Source organism: Myxine glutinosa, chromosome 13, assembly GCF_964187855.1.
Source record: "Myxine glutinosa chromosome 13, kmMyxGlut1.1, whole genome shotgun sequence".
NCBI classification, from domain to species: domain Eukaryota; kingdom Metazoa; phylum Chordata; class Myxini; order Myxiniformes; family Myxinidae; genus Myxine; species Myxine glutinosa.
In genome coordinates, this window is record NC_136273.1 from 8,668,222 (window position 1) to 8,694,175 (window position 25,954).

A 25,954-nucleotide genomic window follows, 5' to 3' on the forward strand; every position below is an offset into this window, starting at 1 on the left:
CCTGCCTGCGGTGATGACTCCATCTTTACTGTTTGCTTATTCGGGTTCCCTCCTGATGACTCCATCTTTGCTCTTTTCTTATTCGGGTTCCACCTGATGACTCCATCTTTGCTCTTTGTTTATTCGGGTTCCTTCTGATGACTCCATCTTTGCTCTTTGCTTATTCGGGTTCCTTCTGATGACTCCATCTTTGCTCTTTTCTTATTCGGGTTCCACCTGATGACTCCATCTTTGCTCTTTGCTTATTCGGGTTCCTCCTTCTGACTCCATCTTTGCTCTTTGCTTATTCGGGTTCCTTCTGATGACTCCATATTTGCTCTTTGCTTATTCGGGTTCCTTCTGATGACTCCATCTTTGCTCTTTGTTTATTCGGGTTCCTTCTGATGACTCCATCTTTGCTCTTTGCTTATTCGGGTTCCTTCTGATGACCCCATCTTTGCTCTTTTCTTATTCGGGTTCCACCTGATGACTCCATCTTTGCTCTTTGCTTATTCGGGTTCCTCCTGATGACTCCATCTTTGCTCTTTGCTTATTTGGGTTCCTCCTGATAACTCCATCTTTACTGTTTGCTTATTCGGTTCCTCCTGATGACTCAATCTTTACTGTTTGCTTATTCGGGTTCCTCCTGATGACTCCATCTTTGCTCTTTTCTTATTTGGGTTGCACCTGATGACTCCTTCTTTGCTCTTTTCTTATTCGGGTTCCACCTGATGACTCCATCTTTGCTCTTTTCTTATTCGGGTTCCTTCTGATGACTCCATCTTTGCTCTCTGCTTATTCGGGTTCCTCCTGATGACTCCATCTTTGCTCTTTTCTTATTCGGGTTCCACCTGATGACTCCATCTTTGCTCTTTGCTTATTCGGGTTCCTCCTTCTGACTCCATCTTTGCTCTTTGCTTATTCGGGTTCCTTCTTATGACTCCATATTTGCTCTTTGCTTATTCGGGTTCCTCCTTCTGACTCCATCTTTGCTCTTTGCTTATTCGGGTTCCTTCTGATGACTCCATCTTTGCTCTTTGTTTATTCGGGTTCCTTCTGATGACTCCATCTTTGCTCTTTGCTTATTCGGGTTCCTTCTTATGACTCCATATTTGCTCTTTGCTTATTCGGGTTCCTTCTGATGACTCTATCTTTGCTCTTTTCTTATTCGGGTTCCACCTGATGACTCCATCTTTGCTCTTTTCTTATTCGGGTTCCACCTGATGACTCCATCTTTGCTCTTTTCGGGTTCCACCTGATGACTCCATCTTTGCTCTTTGCTTATTCGGGTTCCTTCTGATGACTCCATCTTTGCTCTTTTCTTATTCGGGTTCCTCCTGATGACTCCAATGTAGTATTTGCTTTTCCATTTCATTTGATTGTCAACTGGGCCAGACCTAAGCAGTCTGAGAAGGTGCTGCATCTCAAAGCACATCATCCTGGGGTGTTAAACTGTTATCTCATCTGCATTTAGGTTGATGATGCTACACTTCTTCGTTTGTATTCAGCACAAGGCTGCGGGGTAGCATCATTGGCTGAGGGCGAAGCTGTGCAGCTGATGCGCTGAAGGAATTTATGATTTGTTCAAGGTCTCGGCAATAGCTCGCCTACTCTTCGAAGGACACCATGGGATCTTCAAAATGTACCAACCAATGTTGGCAGGCGGGACGCCCAGTTTAACATCCATCGAGGGGACGGCACACACATTGCTGAATCATCCCGCATGTGAAACACCAGAATGGCAGTTTATAGCTGGGTTGAGATTCTAACCCAGGCTGGACAGCTTAGAAGTCAGTGTGCATATCTCTAGGCCTTCATGCCAGCCAAATGATGCTACAGATTAAAGTGTGCCGGTACCAAGATAAATCCTTGCTTCAGGTTACCTGTGTAATTTGTTATACCTGCGGTACATGGGGTATTTGGTGTATGGAAATGCCTCGAGCGTGGCAGGCCAAACGATGCATACCTGTTACCTACACAATTATATATTTCATGTGGTACAAATAAGCACATTCAGCCAAGAAGGAACACATTGCACCACGGTAAACACAACCACACAGATTTCTTAAAATCTCACAACCTTGTTGACTGAAAGGCAAAAACATCCCCACCGGTTACAATCACCAGTCACAGCACGTAGGCCTCCGCGCATCTCGCTGTAGGCGCCGACATTTATCGGTCGGTTGCAGCGATAGTGCAATTTGCTCACTTGACCATGGAGTCACATTGGGAATTGCAATTCGGGGAAAACAAAGTAAAACAGAAAGCCCAGTGGGTCCACACATCCCCCTACCCTCACCCCCATTTACAAGAAAAATACAAGACAGAGAAGTTTCCTTTGGCAGAATTTTGTGGGAAGTATAATAAGAACTGCATCATTCCCAGCCTCCACCACCTTGAGAATATCTAGTGGTTTATCCAACAGTTTCTATCCAATAACATACGTGAGAAACTGCCATGACAGTGAAACACTAGGCCGTAAATCTAGGCAAGCCGGTCAATGATGAACTGGATGATCCTGGGGCGGTGGGGATATCAAAAGTGAGTACTGCGGGAAACATTTCAACAAATCCTATTTACGAGTCTGGAATTTATTTTGCAACCTTTCCAATGGTCGCAAAATCAATGGTTGCAGACGCTCTCACGCTTTCGAAGTTAGGTAATTGTAAACAATTGTATTTTTGTCGAAACTGTATTTATCTTTTGGTGTGTGTACCTATAGTATAGTGTGTCCCTAGGAAGATTCTCGGAGTTAATCTTTCATACCTGTATAAAAAAGTCGGTTATTTCGTGCCGCATTTTTTGCAGGCTATTACCTTGTTTCCCACCTCGAGGCTTTGTTTTCTCTCAGCGGTCGATTGTGGTCCATTTACTTTCGTTATCAGTTTTTCCCAGTCTTTTCACCCCATACTTCCTTGTTTACAAACATAACTAAAAAAAAACAAAAAAAAAAACATTTCCTTCTTTGTTCTTATTCGTTGTTCTCATTCGTTTATTCGTCGTTCTTATTCGTTCGTTCATTCTTCGACAACGTGTTTCACCCCATTTCCCCAGATAGTTTTCACTGTTCAATTTTAAAATGTTTAAACTTTCCCCTGAAGTGCTGTATTCTGTCATATATTATAACACCTTTTTCTTCTTCTTCTTTAAAAGGTTGCTTTCGACTTGCTCACCAAATCTATTCATTCGAAAAAAAAATTCCATCCGTTTCAGACCAGGTCACTCTACTCTGGGCATGCTGCTTCTGCTGTCTCAACAATGGATGGAGGTCCTCAATGCCAAACAGGAAATTAGAGCTGTCTCCCTTGACATATCACGTGCCTTCGATACGGTCTGGCACCCAGCTCTGCTCACCAAACTCTCCTCCTATGGTATCCATGGAAATCTCCACTCATGGCTTGCGGACTTCCTCTCTGGTCATAGGCAACGTGTGGCTCTGAATGGATTTCTCTCATCTCCCCTTCCTGTTCTGGCTGGAGTTCCTCAAGGTCATGTTCTGGGTCCTGTGCTTTTTCTGGTCTTCATCAATGATCTCTCTGACTCTCTTGAAAATCCTCTCTACCTCTTTGCTGATGACTCCAATCTCTGCCGCTCAATTCCTCATCCCTCAGATCGGCAGTCTGCAGCCTCCTCACTCTCTGCAGACCTGGACAAAATCACAGACTGGTCAAACAAGTGGAACATGTCTTTCAATCCTGACAAATCTCACACTCTTACTATGTCTCTCCAAAAAGACCGACTGGAAAACCCTCCCATCCACTTTCTGAATAATCCTCTCCAAGAAGTTCTGTCGCTCAAGCTTTTGGGTCTCACTATCTGCCATGATCTTTCCTGGGAAAACCACATTTCCAAGCTGGCCGCCAAAGTCAGTCACCGACTGGGCATCCTCCGTCGTGCAAAGTCCTTCCTTTGCACTCCCGAGCTCCTCACCACATACAAGGCTTTCATCCGCAGCTCAATGGAATACTGTTCTCCCCTCTGGGCCGGTGCTCCTGCCTCACACCTCGCTCGGCTTCACGCTGTTGAAACCAAAGCTTTCAGAATCATTGGAATCTCCCGCGCTGAAGCTAACTCCGAGGGCCTTTCACTTACTCACCGCGGGCAGGTTGGTGGTCTTTCTGTCTTCTACAGACTCCTCTCCGGCCTTGCTCCCTCAGCTCTCTCTGTGCTCTGTCCCCCAAATATTATTACAGGTCGCACAAGATCTGCCAGCAAGCCTCTTATGGTTAAAATGCCAAAATCAAGACTCCCTGCTCACCTTCACTCCTTCATTCCTCTTTTTCCCCACCTCCGGAACAAACTCCCTCACTCTCTTCAATCCCACTCCTCCCTCCATGTCTTGAAAACAGCTGTTCACCACCATCTCTTATCTTCTCCCATCCAAAACCTTGATCTTTTCTACCCCCGCTAATTTCACCCCCGATTCACTTTTTTGAAATACCAACTTTCCTTCCTTGAAGTCCTAGCAGTGTCCATGTGTTTTATACTCCCCCCCCCCCCCCCCTTTTCTATGCCTCCTCCCCCCAAGCCCTCTCCCTCCCACAGATCTCCCGAAGTCCCTGCTCTCAAATGTGTTTGTGTGCTTCCCCTTCTCTCCCCATCTTGTCTACCGCTCCCTCTTTTTATATATTTTGTTTGTCTGTTTGATTTGTTTGTGTGATAAATGTTAGCTCTTTCAGGAGCCTCGATTCAGAATACAAAAAAAAGCAAAAAAAAAAGCGGTCAAACAGATTGAGCAAAAAAAAGTCTTCAGGCCAAACAACAATGTCATCATGGGATAAAATAAGCACAACTCCTGCCTTCCACCACTTCATTAGTCCAGATACGAAGAAACCATATGCAGAATTTTGGGAATCACAGGGTGTCGTCATCTTGGAATAACTGTAAATCACAAAATGTTTGGCTTGGAATTGCAATTATTTATGCAAATTAATGCGAGTGGTTTTTGTGGTTTTTGAGATGGAAATTTGGAAATTTTGTTTGACTTGCAATGCTGTCTCCCACCGAGAGTGGCGAAATATCGAAACACGTTTACATCTATCTATAATTCCATTAATCTCTGTGTGTATGTGTGTGTGTATGTATGCGACAACGATTTCTCGACAACTACCGGTCCGATATACTTGAAACTTGCCAGGTATATTGCTGGGGACCCGAGGATGTGCCTTTTCAAGGTTTGAAATTAATCGGACAAGTACTTACCGAGCTATGGCGATTTAGCCGTTCGCCGTTCGCTTTGGCGTTGCGAATGGACCAAACCATTGCATGTAAATAGAGGGGGGGGGTTCTGTGGTCGTTGCGAATGGACCAAACCATTCATGTAAATAGAGGGGGGGGATTGTCACTGTACTCGCAAGCCGTTCGCCGTTCGCTTTGGCGTTGCGAATGGACCAAAACATTTCATGTAAATAGAGGGGGGGGATATAATTTTAGATATATATATAGTACGGGCATGCCCTAGTAGAGAGTAATGGCGACACCCCGACAAGAAATCACCAGGGTGACGATTTATTTTGTGTCCAGAATGTTCGAGTGCACACGCTGAGTCAAACAGAATGACTCCACTACCACCAGGTGATGCTATACGGATACACATGTACATGCAGAATGACTCCACTACCACCTGGTGATGCTATACGGATACACATGTACATGCAGAATGACTCCACGACCACCAGGTGACGCTATACGGATCCACATGTACATGCAGAATGACGCCACTACCACCAGGTGATGCTATGCAGATACACATGTACATGTAGAATGACGCCACTACCACCAGGTGATGCTATACGGATACACATGTACATGCTGAATGACTCCACTACCACCAGGTGATGCTATGCAGATACACATGTACATGTAGAATGACGCCACTACCACCAGGTGATGCTATACGGATACACATGTACATGCTGAATGACTCCACTACCACCAGGTGATGCTATACGGATACACATGTACATTCAGAATGACGCCACTACCACCAGGTGATGCTATACGGATACACATGCACATGCTGAATGACTCCACTACCACCAGGTGATGCTATACGGATACACATGTACATGCTGAATGACTCCACTACCACCAGGTGATGCTATACGGATACACATGTACATTCAGAATGACGCCACTACCACCAGGTGATGCTATACGGATACACATGCACATGCTGAATGACTCCAATACCACCAGGTGATGCTATACGGATACACATGTACATGCAGAATGACGCCACTACCACCAGGTGATGCTATACCGATACACATGTACATGCTGAATGACTCCACTACCACCAGGTGATGCTATACGGATACACATGTACATGCAGAATGACGCCACTACCACCTGGTGATGCTATACGGACACACATGTACATGCAGAATGACTCCACTACCACCAGGTGATGCCATACGGATAAACATGTACATGCAGAATGACGCCACTACCACCAGGTGATGCTTTACGGATACACATGTACATGCAGAATGCCGCCACTACCACCAGGTGATGCTATACGGATACACATGCACATGTACATGCAGATGACGCCACTACCACCAGGTGATGCTGTACGGATACACATGTACATGCAGAATGACGCCACTACCACCTGGTGATGCTAAACGGATACACATGTACATGCTGAATGACGCCATTACCACCAGGTGATGCAATACGGATACACATGTACATGCTGAATGACTCCACTACCACCAGGTGACGCTATACGGATGCACATGTACATGCAGAATGACCACTACCACCAGGTGACGCTATACGGATACACATGTACATGCAGAATGACTCCACTACCACCAGGTGATGCTATACGGATACACATGTACATGCAGAATGACTCCACTACCACCAGGTGATGCTATACGGATACACATGTACATGCAGAATGACTCCACTACCACCAGGTGATGCTATACGGATACACATGTACATGCAGAATGACTCCACTACCACCAGGTGACGCTATACGGATACACATGTACATGCAGAATGACGCCACTACCACCAGGTGACGCTATACGGATGCACATGTACATGCAGAATGACGCCACTACCACCAGGTGACGCTATACGGATACACATGTACATGTAGAATGACGCCACTACCACCTGGTGACGCTATACGGATACACATGTACATGCAGAATGACGCCACTACCACCAGGTGACGCTATACGGATGCACATGTACATGCAGAATGACGCCACTACCACCAGGTGATGCTATACGGATACACATGTACATGCAGAATTACACCACTACCACCAGGTGACGCCATACAGATGCACATGTACATGCTGAATGACACCACTACCACCAGGTGATGCTATATGGACACACATGTACATGCAGAATGACTCCACTACCACCAGGTGACGCTATACTGATGCACATGTACATGCTAAATGACTCCACTACCAACAGGTGACGCTATACGGATGCACATGTACATGCTAAATGACCCTACTACCACCAGGTGATGCTATACGGATGCACATGTACATGCTAAATGACCCTACTACCACCAGGTGATGCTATACGGATGCACGTTCCACTACCACCAGGTGACGCTATACTGATGCACATGTACATGCAGAATGACGCCACTACCACCAGGTGACGTTATACAGAACAGATGCACATGTACATGCTGAATGACGCCACTACCATCAGGTGATGCTATACGGATGCACATGTACATGCTGAATGACGCCACTACCACCAGGTGATGCTATACGGATACACATGTACATGCTGAATGACGCCACTACCATCAGGTGATGCTATACGGATGCACATGTACATGCTGAATGACTCCACTACCATGAGGTGACGCTATACGGACACACATGTACATGCAGAATGACTCCACTACCACCAGGTGACACTATAAGGATGCACATGTACATGCTAAATGACCCTACTACCACCAGGTGATGCTATACGGATGCACATGTACATGCTAAATGACCCTACTACCACCAGGTGATGCTATACGGATGCACGTTCCACTACCACCAGGTGACGCTATACTGATGCACATGTACATGCAGAATGACGCCACTACCACCAGGTGACGTTATACAGAACAGATGCACATGTACATGCTGAATGACGCCACTACCATCAGGTGATGCTATACGGATGCACATGTACATGCTGAATGACGCCACTACCACCAGGTGATGCTATACGGATACACATGTACATGCTGAATGACGCCACTACCATCAGGTGATGCTATACGGATGCACATGTACATGCTGAATGACTCCACTACCACGAGGTGACGCTATACGGACACACATGTACATGCAGAATGACTCCACTACCACCAGGTGACACTATAAGGATGCACATGTACATGCTAAATGACTCCACTACCACCAGGTGACGCTATACGGATGCACGTTCCACGACCACCAAGTGACGCTATACGGATGCACATGTACATGCAGAATGACTCCACCACCACCAGGTGATGCTATACTGATGCACATGTACATGCTGAATGACTCCACTACCACCAGGTGATGCTATACGGATGCACATGTACATGCAGAATGACTCCACTACCACCAGGTGACGCTATACGGATGCACGTTCCACGACCACCAGGTGATGCTATACGGATGCACATGTACATGCTAAATGACTCCACTACCACCAGGTGACGCTATACGGATGCACGTTCCACGACCACCAGGTGATGCTATACGGATGCACATGTACATGCAGAATGACGCCACTACCACCAGGTGATGCTATACTGATGCACTTGTACATGCTGAATGACTCCACTACCACCAGGTGACGCTATACGGATACACATGTACATGCAGAATGACTCCACAACCACCAGGTGATGCTATACGGATACACATGTACATGCAGAATGACTCCACTACCACCAGGTGACGCTATACGGATGCACATGTACATGCAGAATGACTCCACTACCACCAGGTGACGCTATACGGATGCACATGTACATGCAGAATGACTCCACAACCACCAGGTGATGCTATACGGATGCACATGTACATGCAGAATGACTCCACTACCACCAGGTGACGCTACATGGACACACATGTACATGCAGAATGACTCCACTACCACCAGGTGATGCTATTCTGATGCAAATGTACATGCTAAATGACTCCACTACCACCAGGTGACGCTATAGGGATGCACGTTCCACTACCACCAGGTGACGCTATACGGATGCACATTCAACTACCACCAGGTGACGCTATACGGATGCACATTGCACTACCACCAGGTGACGCTATACGGATACACATGTACATGCTGAATGACTCCACTGACTCACTCATGGGGAATGGTGAATCACTCCATCTGTCAGTCCATCAGTCCATCCGCCCCCCTGTCCATAAGTCCGTCCACCAGTCCGTCAATCCATCCATCAGTCCATCCGCCCCCCTGTCCATCAGTCTGTCCATCAGTCCGTCCGTCAGTCCATCAGTCCGCCAGTCCGTCAGTCAACACTTGCAACTTCTCCGAAACCGCTGATGGGATTGTGACCAAACTTGGCTAAAATGATATTTGGTAAGTTGCAACTCAAAGTCCGTTCACAGCATTAAAATATCAGGGTCTAAGTGGGTCTACCTGGGGTTAAAGTGGGTCCAGTCTTGACTCCCAAAAATAAAACTACACACACGATTTTGATAAAACTTGACCACAACCTTCATCACCTGTGATAACCTTCATCACCTGTGATGTACCAAAGTTTGTTTGCGGCATTAAAAGAAATAATCGGGATCTGAGGTCTACGGGGAGGGGGAGAGTTGCCTCCTCCCCTCCCCCAAATAGTTTTTGTTTGTTTGTTTAAAGTCTTATGATGATGTTAGTATGATTGTATATGCTGCCCCGTCTCCTAGCAACCATTGAAATTGGTTTAAAATACCGTGATACTGTTTAAATACCTTTAGCCATGTAGTATACTGCTTTATTCTACCAGGTGAGCGACCAGGTGTATTAACCCTATTTTCTACGATCATGAACCTTCTCCAAGCCCACCCTCTTATTTTCCAGATTATTGTGCTGTGTTTTCTCCCATCTCCTTCCATGCACCTTCTTGTTTTTTTGTTCTCCAGGTAATACCCGCTTCCTTCCAGGAGGCAAGAGGATTATTTTATCTGGAATTGGCATCGTTTTCCCACCCTCAGCGCACCCTCTCTACGGCAGGGATCCGTGGTTAAAGCACTTGCACTTTTCCACCTGTACAGGCAAAAATTGCAAGTCGTCTCAACAATCTCGCGGGGAAGGGTCGAAGTGTTTATTCACTGGCCATGACCTGACGACCCTGAATACCTCGAGCGTGAATGCAAAATTTGGGGGAGATTGCCCACCTGTTTGCGATTATATTATCAGATGTACACACACATACAGAGAATTGCCTTATTGCCCTCGCCTGAGTATCGCATTTGAGTCCGTCTGTTTGTCTGTTTGTCCGCACAGAATAAATATGATTTTCTCTGCAATCGTTGCTCCGATTGACAGGAAATTTTCACCATAGGTGCAACTCCACCTGTATAATTTTTTTTAATGACGTCATAGGTCACGTGGTTCGGCCGCCATCTTGAAAAAAAAACGAAAAAATTTGCACCTCTATATCTCCGAAAGTGCTGAATAGAAAAAATTGGGACAGGCTCATTGTAAAGAACTCTCAATGGGGAATGAAATATGTTAATGATGATGTCATAGGTGCCTCCATTATGACATCATAATTCGACAAGTACAAAACGTCATCCGATCAAGATGAAATTTCTTCAGCATAATCTAGGAATAAATAAGTGGAGAAAAAAAAAAGATGACGTCATCTGTCACGTAGTTCGGCCGCCATATTTGTTTTAACCCAAAAGCCTTTTTTTTTAAACACAAATACATCCTGGCGATCTCTGATCGGGTTTGCAATCTCTGATTGCTCTTTCTTGTTTTCGTTAGAATCTGCCTCAGTGAACGTAAACCTAAGTGAACATGACCGCCTGACTCGCCGGCGCTGAGACATCTTGCTCAGATTGACGCCAAGGAAATCAAGGTCTTCAACATCATTGGATACTCCCACGATGGAGCCGAGTCCATAGGCCTATCACTTCACCATCGCAGGCAGGTCAGTCGTCTCTTTGTCTAATTCCACCTCCTTTCTGGTCTTGCACCATCTGCCCTCTCCGTACTTTGTCTCCTCTCCCCAGGTATCTGCAGGACACGGTCCACCAGCAATCCCCTCCTAGTGAAACTACCTGAATGCAGAACCGCTGCTCACCTCCACTCATTTGTTCCTCTTTTTCCTGCTTGTGGAACAACCTTGTACATTCTTTTCAATCTCATTCTTTCCTCCAGGCCTTCAAGACAATTGTTCACCCCATCTCAGGTCATCTCCACTTCAAAACAATAATCTTTTCTACCCCGTTAAACAACCCCTTCCCCCTCCAATCTCCCCACCTCCCAATAATCCTATCCACCTGGCTGCACTCTCCCCTACCTTTGTAAACAAAAAAGAACAAGCGTTACGCCTCGGTCCCCCTTCGGTGAAGTGATGTGAGTTGACAAAGTGGAAGACGCAGAAAACATGCTATGATATGATATTTCACTCACAAGGTTCAGACATACATGGCGACGGCCATCTTGGATTTTGACGTGGCAACCCAATTTTCAATAGCGTTCTTCCTTATGCCGAGATACACCCACACACCAGATTAGAAGTTGGTACTTCGCTTATTTTTCAAGATATTCATCTCACAAGGTTCAGACATACATGGCATCAGACATACATGGCGGCGGCCATCTTGGATTTTGACGTGAGTTGCACCCACACACCAAATTCGAATGCGGTCCTTCGCTTACGCACGCCCGCACGCAAACACGCACGGACGGACACACGGACGGAGGGGAAAACCATAGTCCCCCTTTCGCTCCGCTGTGCGACGGGGGCCAAAAAAGAAGAAGAAGATTGTTGTTTCCACTGTTTTATTTCAGCCCCCACTCTTCCTCCTCGCTGTGTTTAAGCTCGTTCACCTTGCCCGTGACCTGCTGCCCCTAACCTTGCTCTTGTTCTTCCCCTCACCCTTTCTTCCTCCATGAGCCCCTCTACCTAGTTTGTGTGTTTCACTGCTTTACACTGTTCCTTCTGTTTTGTCCCGTGTTCTAACCCTTCCATGAGCCTTGACCTTGTATACAAAAATAAAAAAACTACATATATACATGAAATGATGCAATCAGGAAAGACCTCATGGGATGAATAATGTCCGATTGTAAAACGATAAGTGAGAGTTTAAGAGCACATGTCTTGGAGTTTTTACAACTTATCCACAAGAAATATTCCCAAGGCCTCAATGCGACGTACCTAAAGTCCATGCAAAGTAGTACTTGGGCCGTACGGCCTGCATGGACACAAAGAGGTAGCACAGGCGGCTGGACAGCGACGCACTCGCGATGAACTCGGCGTCAGCATTGCGGGCAGCTGGGAAGGACTTGGAGAGCGTGACAAAGAGTACCGAGCAGGAAGCAACGACGAGGAGCTTCTTCCGCACGACCGGCTGTCAAAGATCAGGGAACAATCAGAAATAAAATTATAATCAGCAAAAGGAAGGCCTCATGCCGATGGGCAACAAAGACGCTGCTCACACATCAAACCATAGTAAGGAAGGCCTCATGCCGATGGGCAACAAAGACGCTGCTCACACATCAAACCATAGTGAGGAAGGATGACGATGGGCAACAAAGACGCTGCTCACACATCAAACCATAGTGAGGAAGGATGACGATGGGCAACAAAGACGCTGCTCACACATCAAGCCATAGTAAGGAAGGCCTCATGACGATGGGCAACAAAGACGCTGCTCACACATCAAACCATAGTGAGGAAGGATGACGATGGGCAACAAAGACGCTACTCACACATCAAACCATAGTGAGGAAGGATGACGATGGGCAACAAAGATGCTGCTCACACATCAAACCATAGTAAGGAAGGCCTCATGACGATGGGCAACAAAGACGCTGCTCACACATCAAACCATAGTGAGGAAGGATGACGATGGGCAACAAAGACGCTGCTCACACATCAAACCATAGTGAGGAAGGATGACGATGGACAACAAAGACGCTGCTCACACATCAAGCCATAGTGAGGAAGGATGACGATGGGCAACAAAGACGCTGCTCACACATCAAACCATAGTGAGGAAGGATGACGATGGGCAACAAAGACGCTGCTCACACATCAAACCATAGTGAGGAAGGATGACGATGGGCAACAAAGACGCTGCTCACACATCAAACCGTAGTGAGGAAGGATGACGATGGGCAACAAAGACGCTGCTCACACATCAAGCCATAGTGAGGAAGGATGACGATGGGCAACAAAGACGCTGCTCACACATCAAGCCATAGTAACGAAGGCCTCATGACGATGTGCAACAAAGACGCTGCTCACACATCAAGCCATAGTAAGGAAGGCCTCATGACGATGGGCAACAAAGACGCTGCTCACACATCAAACCATAGTGAGGAAGGATGACGATGGGCAACAAAGACGCTGCTCACACATCAAGCCATAGTAAGGAAGGATGACGATGGGCAACAAAGACGCTGCTCACACATCAAGCCATAGTAAGGAAGGATGACGATGGGCAACAAAGACGCTGCTCACACATCAAACCATAGTGAGGAAGGATGACGATGGGCAACAAAGACGCTGCTCACACATCAAACCATAGTGAGGAAGGATGACGATGGGCAACAAAGACGCTGCTCACACATCAAGCCATAGTGAGGAAGGATGACGATGGGCAACAAAGACGCTGCTCACACATCAAACCATAGTGAGGAAGGATGACGATGGGCAACAAAGACGCTGCTCACACATCAAGCCATAGTAAGGAAGGCCTCATGACGATGGGCAACAAAGACGCTGCTCACACATCAAGCCATAGTGAGGAAGGATGACGATGGGCAACAAAGACGCTGCTCACACATCAAACCATAGTGAGGAAGGATGACGATGGGCAACAAAGACGCTGCTCACACATCAAACCATAGTGAGGAAGGATGACGATGGGCAACAAAGACGCTGCTCACACATCAAGCCATAGTGAGGAAGGATGACGATGGGCAACAAAGACGCTGCTCACACATCAAACCATAGTGAGGAAGGATGACGATGGGCAACAAAGACGCTGCTCACACATCAAGCCATAGTAAGGAAGGCCTCATGACGATGGGCAACAAAGACGCTGCTCACACATCAAGCCATAGTGAGGAAGGATGACGGGCAACAAAGATGCTGCTCACACATCAAACCATAGTGAGGAAGGATGACGATGGGCAACAAAGACGCTGCTCACACATCAAACCATAGTAAGGAAGGATGACGATGGGCAACAAAGACACTGCTCACACATCAAACCATAGTAAGGAAGGATGACGATGGGCAACAAAGACGCTGCTCACACATCAAACCATAGTAAGGAAGGATGACGATGGGAAACAAAGATGCTGCTCACACATCAAACCACAGTAAGGAAGGCCTCATGACGATGGGCAACAAAGACGCTGTTCACACATCAAACCACAGTAAGGAAGGCCTCATGACGATGGGCAACAAAGACGCTGCTCACACATCAAACCATAGTAAGGAAAGATGACGATGGGCAACAAAGACGCTGCTCACACAGCAAACCATAGTAAGGAAAGATGACGATGGGCAACAAAGACGCTGCTCACACATCAAACCATAGTAAGGAAGGATGACGATGGGCAACAAAGACGCTGCTCACACATCAAACCATAGTAAGGAAGGATGACGATGGGCAACAAAGATGCTGCTCACACATCAACCCATAGTAAGGAAGGATGATGATGGACAACAAAGATGCTGCTCACACATCAAACCATAGTAAGGAAGGATGACGATGGGCAACAAAGATGCTGCTCACACATCAAACCATAGTAAGGAAGGATGACGATGGGCAACAAAGACGCTGCTCACACATCAAACCATAGTAAGGAAGGATGCCGATGGGCAACAAAGACGCTGCTCACACATCAACCCATAGTAAGGAAGGATGACGATGGGCAACAAAGACGCTGCTCACACATCAAACCATAGTAAGGAAGGATGACGATGGACAACAAAGACGCTGCTCACACATCAAACGATAGTAAGGAAGGATGACGATGGGCAACAAAGACGCTGCTCACACATCAAACCATAGTAAGGAAGGATGGCGATGGGCAACAAAGACGCTGCTCACACATCAAACCAAAGTAAGGAAGGATGGCGATGGGCAACAAAGACGCTGCTCACACATCAAACCATAGTAAGGAAGGATGACGATGGGCAACAAAGACGCTGCTCACACATCAAACCATAGTAAGGAAGGATGACGATGGGCAACAAAGACGCTGCTCACACATCAAACCATAGTATGGAAGGATGACGATGGGCAACAAAGACGCTGCTCACACATCAAACCATAGTAAGGAAGGATGACGATGGGCAACAAAGATGCTGCTCACACATCAAACCACAGTAAGGAAGGATGACGATGGGCAACAAAGACGCTGCTCACACATCAAACCAGAGTAAGGAAGGATGACGATGGGCAACAAAGACGCTGCTCACACATCAAACCGTAGTAAGGAAGGATGACGATGGGCAACAAAGACGCTGCTCACACATCAAACCACAGTAAGGAAGGATGACGATGGGCAACAAAGACGCTGCTCACACATCAAACCATAGTAAGGAAAGATGACGATGGGCAACAAACACGCTGCTCACACATCAAACCATAGTAAGGAAGGATGACGATGGGCAACAAAGACGCTGCTCACACATCAAACCATAGTAAGGAAGGATGACGACGGGCAACAAAGATGCTGCTCACACATCAAACCATAGTAAGGAAGGATGACGATGGGCAACAAAGACGCTGCTCACACATCAAACCATAGTAAGGAAGGATGACGATGGGCAACAAAGACGCTGCTCACACATCAAACCATAGTAAGGAAGGATGACGATGGGCAACAAAGATGCTGCTCACACATCAAACCATAGTAAGGAAGGATGATGATGGGCAACAAAGACGCTGCTCACACATCAAACCATAGTAAGGAAGGATGGCGATGGGCAACAAAGACGCTGCTCACACATCAAACCATAGTAAGGAAGGATGGCGATGGGCAACAAAGATGCTGCTCACACATCAAACCATAGTAAGGAAGGATGACGATGGGCAACAAAGACGCTGCTCACACATCAAACCATAGTAAGGAAGGATGACGATGGGCAACAAAGACGCTGCTCACACATCAAACCATAGTAAGGAAGGATGACTATGGGCAACAAAGACGCTGCTCACACATCAAACCATAGTAAGGAAGGATGACGATGGGCAACAAAGTCGCTGCTCACACATCAAACCGTAGTAAGGAAGGATGACGATGGGCAACAAAGACGCTGCTCACACATCAAACCATAGTAAGGAAGGATGACGATGGGCAACAAAGATGCTGCTCACACATCAAACCATAGTAAGGAAGGATGACGATGGGCAACAAAGACGCTGCTCACACATCAAACCATAGTAAGGCAGGATGACGATGGGCAACAAAGACGCTGCTCACACATCAAACCATAGTAAGGAAGGATGACGATGGGCAAAGACGTTGCTCACACATGAAACCATAGTAAGGAAGGATGACGATGGGCAACAAAGACGCTGCTCACACATCAAACCATAGTGAGGAAGGATGACGATGGGCAACAAAGATGCTGCTCACACATCAAACCATAGTGAGGAAGGATGACGATGGGCAACAAAGACGCTGCTCACACATCAAACAATAGTAAGGAAGGATGACGATGGGCAACAAAGATGCTGCTCACACATCAAACCATAGTAAGGAAGGATGACGATGGGCAACAAAGATGCTGCTCACACATCAAACCATTGTAAGGAAGGATGACAATGGGCAACAAAGACGTTGCTCACACATGAAACCATAGTAAGGAAGGATGACGATGGGCAACAAAGACGCTGCTCACACATCAAACCATAGTGAGGAAGGATGACGATGGGCAACAAAGATGCTGCTCACACATCAAACCATAGTGAGGAAGGATGACGGGCAACAAAGACGCTGCTCACACATCAAACCATAGTAAGGAAGGATGACGATGGGCAACAAAGATGCTGCTCACACATCAAACCATAGTAAGGAAGGATGACGATGGGCAACAAAGACGCTGCTCACACATCAAACCATTGTAAGGAAGGATGACAATGGGCAACAAAGACGCTGCTCACACATCAAACCATAGTAAGGAAGGATGACGATGGGCAACAAAGATGTTGCTCACACATCAAACCATAGTAAGGAAGGATGACGATGGGCAACAAAGACGCTGCTCACACATCAAACCATAGTAAGGAAGGATGACGATGGGCAACAAAGACGTTGCTCACACATGAAACCATAGTGAGGAAGGATGACGATGGGCAACAAAGACGCTGCTCACACATCAAACCATAGTGAGGAAGGATGACGATGGGCAACAAAGATGCTGCTCACACATCAAACCATAGTGAGGAAGGATGACGATGGGCAACAAAGACTCTGCTGACACATCAAACCATAGTGAGGAAGGATGACGATGGGCAACAAAGACGCTGCTCACACATCAAACCATTGTAAGGAAGGATGACAATGGGCAACAAAGACGCTGCTCACACATCAAACCATAGTAAGGAAGGATGACGATGGGCAACAAAGATGTTGCTCACACATCAAACCATAGTAAGGAAGGATGACGATGGGCAACAAAGACGCTGCTCACACATCAAACCATAGTAAGGCAGGATGACGATGGGCAACAAAGACGCTGCTCACACATCAAACCATAGTAAGGAAGGATGACGATGGGCAACAAAGATGTTGCTCACACATCAAACCATAGTAAGGAAGGATGACGATGGGCAACAAAGACGCTGCTCACACATCAAACCATAGTAAGGCAGGATGACGATGGGCAACAAAGACGCTGCTCACACATCAAACCATAGTAAGGAAGGATGACGATGGGCAAAGACGTTGCTCACACATGAAACCATAGTAAGGAAGGATGACGATGGGCAACAAAGACGCTGCTCACACATCAAACCATAGTGAGGAAGGATGACGATGGGCAACAAAGATGCTGCTCACACATCAAACCATAGTGAGGAAGGATGACGATGGGCAACAAAGACGCTGCTCACACATCAAACCATAGTAAGGAAGGATGACGATGGGCAACAAAGATGCTGCTCACACATCAAACCATAGTAAGGAAGGATGACGATGGGCAACAAAGACGCTGCTCACACATCAAACCATTGTAAGGAAGGATGACAATGGGCAACAAAGACGCTGCTCACACATCAAACCATAGTAAGGAAGGATGATGATGGGCAACAAAGATGTTGCTCACACATCAAACCATAGTAAGGAAGGATGACGATGGGCAACAAAGACGCTGCTCACACATCAAACCATAGTAAGGAAGGATGACGATGGGCAACAAAGACGTTGCTCACACATGAAACCATAGTGAGGAAGGATGACGATGGGCAACAAAGACGCTGCTCACACATCAAACCATAGTGAGGAAGGATGACGATGGGCAACAAAGATGCTGCTCACACATCAAACCATAGTGAGGAAGGATGACGATGGGCAACAAAGACTCTGCTGACACATCAAACCATAGTGAGGAAGGATGACGATGGGCAACAAAGACGCTGCTCACACATCAAACCATAGTAAGGAAGGAAAACAGGTACAAGGAGAAACCTTCAACACTCAAATGGTTACCTCTCCTGGGCCCAATGAGATTATCCCAATAATTTGGATTTTGTTGTGATATTTTGAGGGGCATCAGCAGGCCATTCTTAATCATTTTAATAAAAGTTTTATTTTAAAGGTTGTTTCCTGCTTTATTTATGTTTTCCTTCATCGAAATGTATGTCATGTAATCATTATTTAGAAACATTGCACTTCATCGGCCTTAAGTGTGACGAGCCTAAAAGTTTACACCTCATTCTACATTTCAACAAATGGCTGCCAGAGTTCTGCAACCGTGGAAACAAACAATGTGGTGAAGACAAATAACAAGTAACACGTCAAAGGAAGTATTTTTTAAAATCAGAATCAACTCGATATCTCACCAGTGGAGATGGCTCGATTCTTCCAGGATGGCATTCCCCATCAAACTTCGTTTCTTTCGTCCAGAAGTTCCTGCCCTCGATGAAGGCGACGTAATCCTGGTAGCAGGTGCAAGGCCCGGCCAGGATGCTCATGAAGTTGAGCGTGTAGCTCAGAAACTCCAAAAACGATGGCCGGGCTCTGGACAAACGCGGATCGGATGATGGCCGTCAATTCGCTCAATACAAATGCTTTCAGAACCCTCACGGACCACGCACAGACATGTCACCGTCATTTCGATATAGCTTACTGTCGTCATACAGATCACCTCTCATTCCCATAAAAATCGCACCCGTGTCCGAAGCAAGTGGTTCAGTTTGGCCTTCAGAACGTCAAATATGAAATAGGCAAAGCCGAGAAAAGAACGAAACCGATTACAATTACCCATAATAACCCATCAGGATTACTCTTTAGAACCCATTAGAATTACCCATTAGAACCCATTATAATTACTCTTTAGAACCAATTAGAATTACTCTTTAGAACCCATTAGAATTACTCTTTAGAACCCATTAGAATTACTCTTTAGAACCCATAAGAATTACTCTTTAGAACCCATTAGAATTACTCTTTAGAACCCATTAGAATTACCCATTAGAACCCATTATAATTACTCTTTAGAACCAATTAGAATTACCCTTTAGAACCCATTAGAATTACTCTTTAGAACCAATTAGAATTACTCTTTAGAACCCATTATAATTACTCTTTAGAACCAATTAGAATTACTCTTTAGAACCCATTAGAATTACTCTTTAGAACCCATTAGAATTACCCTTTAGAACCAATTATAATTACTCTTTGAACCCATTAGAATTACCCTTTAGAACCCATTATAATTACTCTTTAGAACCAATTAGAATTACTCTTTAGAACCCATAAGAATTACTCTTTAGAACCCATTAGAATTACCCATTAGAACACATTATAATTACTCTTTAGAACCAATTAGAATTACTCTTTAGAACCAATTAGAATTACCCATTAGAACCCATTATAATTACTCTTTAGAACCAATTAGAATTACTCTTTAGAACCCATTAGAATTACTCTTTAGAACCCATTAGAACTACTCTTTAGAACCCATTAGAATTACTCTTTAGAACCCATAAGAATTACTCTTTAGAACCCATTAGAATTACTCTTTAGAACCCATTAGAATTACCCATTAGAACCCATTATAATTACTCTTTAGAACCAATTAGAATTACCCTTTAGAACCCATTAGAATTACTCTTTAGAACCAATTAGAATTACTCTTTAGAACCCATTAGAATTACTCTTTAGAACCCATTAGAATTACCCTTTAGAACCAATTATAATTACTCTTTGAACCCATTAGAATTACCCTTTAGAACCCATTATAATTACCCATTAGAACCCATTATAATTACCCATTAGAACCCATTATAATTACCCTTTAGAACCCATTACAATTACCCATAATAACCCATCAGGATTACTCTTTAGAACCCATTAGAATTACTCTTTACAACCCATTAGAATTACTCTTTAGAACCCATTAGAATTACTCTTTAGAACCCATTATAATTACCCTTTAGAACCCATTAGAATTACTCTTTAGAACCCATTAGAATTACTCTTTAGAACCCATTATAATTACCCTTTAGAACCCATTAGAATTACCCTTTAGAACCCATTAGAATTACTCTTTAGAACCCATTAGAATTACTCTTTAGAACCCATGAGAATTACTCTTTAGAACCCATTAGAATTAGCCTTTAGAACCCATTAGAATTACTCTTTAGAACCCATTAGAATTACTCTTTAGAACCCATTAGAATTACTCTTTAGAACCCATTATAATTACTCTTTAGAACCAAAGAGAATTACCCTTAAGAACCCATTAGAATTACTCTTTAGAACCCTTCAGAAATACCCTTTAGAACCCATCAGAATTACTCTTTAGAACCCTTCAGAAATACCCTTTAGAACCCATTAGAATTACTCTTTAGAACCCTTCAGAAATACCCTTTAGAACCCATTAGAATTACTCTTTAGAACCCATTAGAATTACTCTTTAGAACCCATTATAATTACTCTTTAGAACCAAAGAGAATTACCCTTTAGAACCCATTCGAATTACTCTTTAGAACCCTTCAGAAATACCCTTTAGAACCCATTAGAATTACTCTTTAGAACCCATTAGAATTACTCTTTAGAACCCATTATAATTACTCTTTAGAACCAAAGAGGATTACCCTTTAGAACCCATTAGAATTACTCTTTAGAACCCTTCAGAAATACCCTTTAGAACCCATTAGAATTACTCTTTAGAACCCTTCAGAAATACCCTTTAGAACCCATTAGAATTACTCTTTAGAACCCTTCAGAAATACCCTTTAGAACCCATTAGAATTACTCTTTAGAACCCTTCAGAAATACCCTTTAGAACCCATTAGAATTACTCTTTAGAACCCATTAGAATTACTCTTTAGAACCCATTAGAATTACTCTTTAGAACCCTTCAGAAATACCCTTTAGAACCCATTAGAATTACTCTTTAGAACCCATTAGAATTACTCTTTAGAACCCATTAGAATTACTCTTTAGAACCCATTAGAATTACCCTTTAGAACCCATTAGAATTACTCTTTAGAACACATTAGAATTACTCTTTAGAACCCTTCAGAAATACCCTTTAGAACCCATTAGAATTACTCTTTAGAACCCATTAGAATTACTCTTTAGAACCCATTAGAATTACCCTTTAGAACCCATTAGAATTACTCTTTAGAACCCATTAGAATTACTCTTTAGAACCCATTAAAAATCCTCTTTAGAACCCATTAGAATTACTCTTTAGAACCCATTAGAATTACTCTTTAGAACCAAAGAGAATTACTCTTTAGAACCCATTAGAATTACTCTTTAGAACCCATTAGAATTACTCTTTAGAACCCATTATAATTACTCTTTAGAACCCTTCAGAAATACCCTTTAGAACCCATTAGAATTACTCTTTAGAACCCATTAGAATTACTCTTTAGAACCCATTAGAATTACTCTTTAGAACCCATTAGAATTACCCTTTAGAACCCATTAGAATTACTCTTTAGAACCCATTAGAATTACTCTTTAGAACCCATTAGAATTACTCTTTAGAACCCATTAGAAATCCTCTTTAGAACCCATTATAATTACTCTTTAGAACCCATTAGAATTACTCTTTAGAACCAAAGAGAATTACTCTTTAGAACCCATTAGAATTACTCTTTAGAACCCATTAGAATTACTCTTTAGAACCAAAGAGAATTACTCTTTAGAACCCATTAGAATTACTCTTTAGAACCCATTAGAATTACCCTTTAGAACCCATTAGAATTACTCTTTAGAACCCATTAGAATTACTCTTTAGAACCCATTAAAAATCCTCTTTAGAACCCATTAGAATTACTCTTTAGAACCCATTAGAATTACTCTTTAGAACCAAAGAGAATTACTCTTTAGAACCCATTATAATTACTCTTTAGAACCCATTATAATTACTCTTTAGAACCCATTATAATTACTCTTTAGAACCAAAGAGAATTACCCTTTAGAACCCATTAGAATTACTCTTTAGAACCCATTATAATTACTCTTTAGAACCAAAGAGAATTACCCTTTAGAACCCATTAGAATTACTCTTTAGAACCCATTAGAATTACTCTTTAGAACCAAAGAGAATTACTCTTTAGAACCCATTAGAATTACTCTTTAGAACCCATTAGAATTACTCTTTAGACCCAAAGAGAATTACTCTTTAGAACCCATTAGAATTACTCTTTAGAACCCATTAGAATTACTCTTTAGAACCCATTAGAATTACTCTTTAGAACCCATTAGAATTACTCTTTAGAACCCATTAGAATTACTCTTTAGAACCAAAGAGAATTACTCTTTAGAACCCATTAGAAATCCTCTTTAGAACCCATTAGAATTACTCTTTAGAACCCATTAGAATTACTCTTTAGAACCAAAGAGAATTACTCTTTAGAACCCATTAGAATTACTCTTTAGAACCCATTAGAATTACTCTTTAGAACCCATTAGAATTACTCTTTAGAACCCATTATAATTACTCTTTAGAACCCATTATAATTACTCTTTAGAACCAAAGAGAATTACCCTTTAGAACCCATTAGAATTACTCTTTAGAACCCATTAGAGTTACTCTTTAGAACCCATTATAATTACTCTTTAGAACCAAAGAGAATCACCCTTTAGAACCCATTAGAATTACTCTTTAGAACCCTTCAGAAATACCCTTTATAACCCATTAGAATTACTCTTTAGAACCCTTCAGAAATACCCTTTAGAACCCATTATAATTACTCTTTAGAACCCATTAGAAATACCCTTTAGAACCCATTAGAATTACTCTTTAGAACCCTTCAGAAATACCCTTTATAACCCATTAAAATTACTCTTTAGAACCCTTCAGAAATACCCTTTAGAACCCATTAGAATTACTCTTTAGAACCCATTAGAATTACTCTTTAGAACCCATTATAGTTACTCTTTAGAACCCTTCAGAAATACCCTTTAGAACCCATTATAATTACTCTTTAGAACCAAAGAGAATTACCCTTTAGAACCCATTAGAATTACTCTTTAGAACCCTTCAGAAATACCCTTTAGAACCCATTATAATTACTCTTTAGAACCCTTCAGAAATACCCTTTAGAACCCATTAGAATTACTCTTTAGAACCCTTCAGAAATACCCTTTAGAACCCATTAGAATTACTCTTTAGAACCCTTCAGAAATACCCTTTAGAACCCATTAGAATTACTCTTTAGAACCCTTCAGAAATACCCTTTAGAACCCATTAAAATTACTCTTTAGAACCCATTAGAATTACTCTTTAGAACCAAAGAGAATTACTCTTTAGAACCCATTAGAATTACTCTTTAGAACCCATTATAATTACTCTTTAGAACCCATTATAATTACTCTTTAGAACCAAAGAGAATTACCCTTTAGAACCCATTAGAATTACTCTTTAGAACCCATTAGAGTTACTCTTTAGAACCCATTAGAATTACTCTTTAGAACCAAAGAGAATTACTCTTTAGAACCCATTAGAATTACTCTTTAGAACCCATTAGAATTACTCTTTAGAACCCATTAGAATTACTCTTTAGACCCAAAGAGAATTACTCTTTAGAACCCATTAGAATTACTCTTTAGAACCCATTAGAATTACTCTTTAGAACCCATTAGAATTACTCTTTAGAACCCATTAGAATTACTCTTTAGAACCTATTAGAATTACTCTTTAGAACCAAAGAGAATTACTCTTTAGAACCCATTAGAAATCCTCTTTAGAACCCATTAGAATTACTCTTTAGAACCAAAGATAATTACTCTTTAGAACCCATTAGAATTACTCTTTAGAACCCATTAGAATTACTCTTTAGAACCAAAGATAATTACTCTTTAGAACCCATTAGAATTACTCTTTAGAACCCATTAGAATTACTCGTTAGAACCCATTAGAATTACTCTTTAGAACCCATTATAATTACTCTTTAGAACCCATTATAATTACTCTTTAGAACCAAAGAGAATTACCCTTTAGAACCCATTAGAATTACTCTTTAGAACCCATTAGAGTTACTCTTTAGAACCCATTATAATTACTCTTTAGAACCAAAGAGAATTACCCTTTAGAACCCATTAGAATTACTTTTTAGAACACTTCAGAAATACCCTTTAGAACCCATTAGAATTACTCTTTAGAACCCTTCAGAAATACCCTTTATAACCCATTAGAATTACTCTTTAGAACCCTTCAGAAATACCCTTTAGAACCCATTATAATTACTCTTTAGAACCCATTAGAAATACCCTTTAGAACCCATTAGAATTACTCTTTAGAACCCTTCAGAAATACCCTTTATAACCCATTAAAATTACTCTTTAGAACCCTTCAGAAATACCCTTTAGAACCCATTAGAATTACTCTTTAGAACCCATTAGAATTACTCTTTAGAACCCATTATAATTACTCTTTAGAACCCTTCAGAAATACCCTTTAGAACCCATTATAATTACTCTTTAGAACCAAAGAGAATTACCCTTTAGAACCCATTAGAATTACTCTTTAGAACCCTTCAGAAATACCCTTTAGAACCCATTAGAATTACTCTTTAGAACCCTTCAGAAATACCCTTTAGAACCCATTAGAATTACTCTTTAGAACCCTTCAGAAATACCCTTTAGAACCCATTAGAATTACTCTTTAGAACCCTTCAGAAATACCCTTTAGAACCCATTAGAATTATTCTTTAGAACCCTTCAGAAATACCCTTTAGAACCCATTAGAATTACTCTTTAGAACCCTTCAGAAATACCCTTTAGAACCCATTAGAATTACTCTTTAGAACCCATTAGAATTACTCTTTAGAACCCATTAGAATTACTCTTTAGAACCCTTCAGAAATACCCTTTAGAACCCATTAGAATTACTCTTTAGAACCCATTAGAATTACTCTTTAGAACCCTTCAGAAATACCCTTTAGAACCCATTAGAATTACTCTTTAGAACCCATTAGAATTACTCTTTAGAACCCATTAGAATTACCCTTTAGAACCCATTAGAATTACTCTTTAGAACCCATTAGAATTACTCTTTAGAACCCTTCAGAAATACCCTTTAGAACCCATT

The 25,954-nt window shown here is 42.8% G+C and overlaps 1 protein-coding gene across 1 annotated transcript in view; it reads right to left on the bottom strand.

Moving 5' to 3' along the window:
- LOC137438560 (membrane-bound glycerophospholipid O-acyltransferase 1) overlaps positions 1–25,954 on the bottom strand; it is a 101,798-nt gene that overhangs the window by 23,442 nt on the left and 52,402 nt on the right. The window contains exons 7-8 of the mRNA XM_068133705.2: positions 19,242–19,419; positions 12,371–12,563 (exon numbers count right to left, since the gene is read on the bottom strand). Of these exons, the coding sequence (XP_067989806.2) occupies positions 12,371–12,563; positions 19,242–19,419 (371 nt within the window). The remainder of the gene's footprint in view (positions 1–12,370; positions 12,564–19,241; positions 19,420–25,954) is intronic.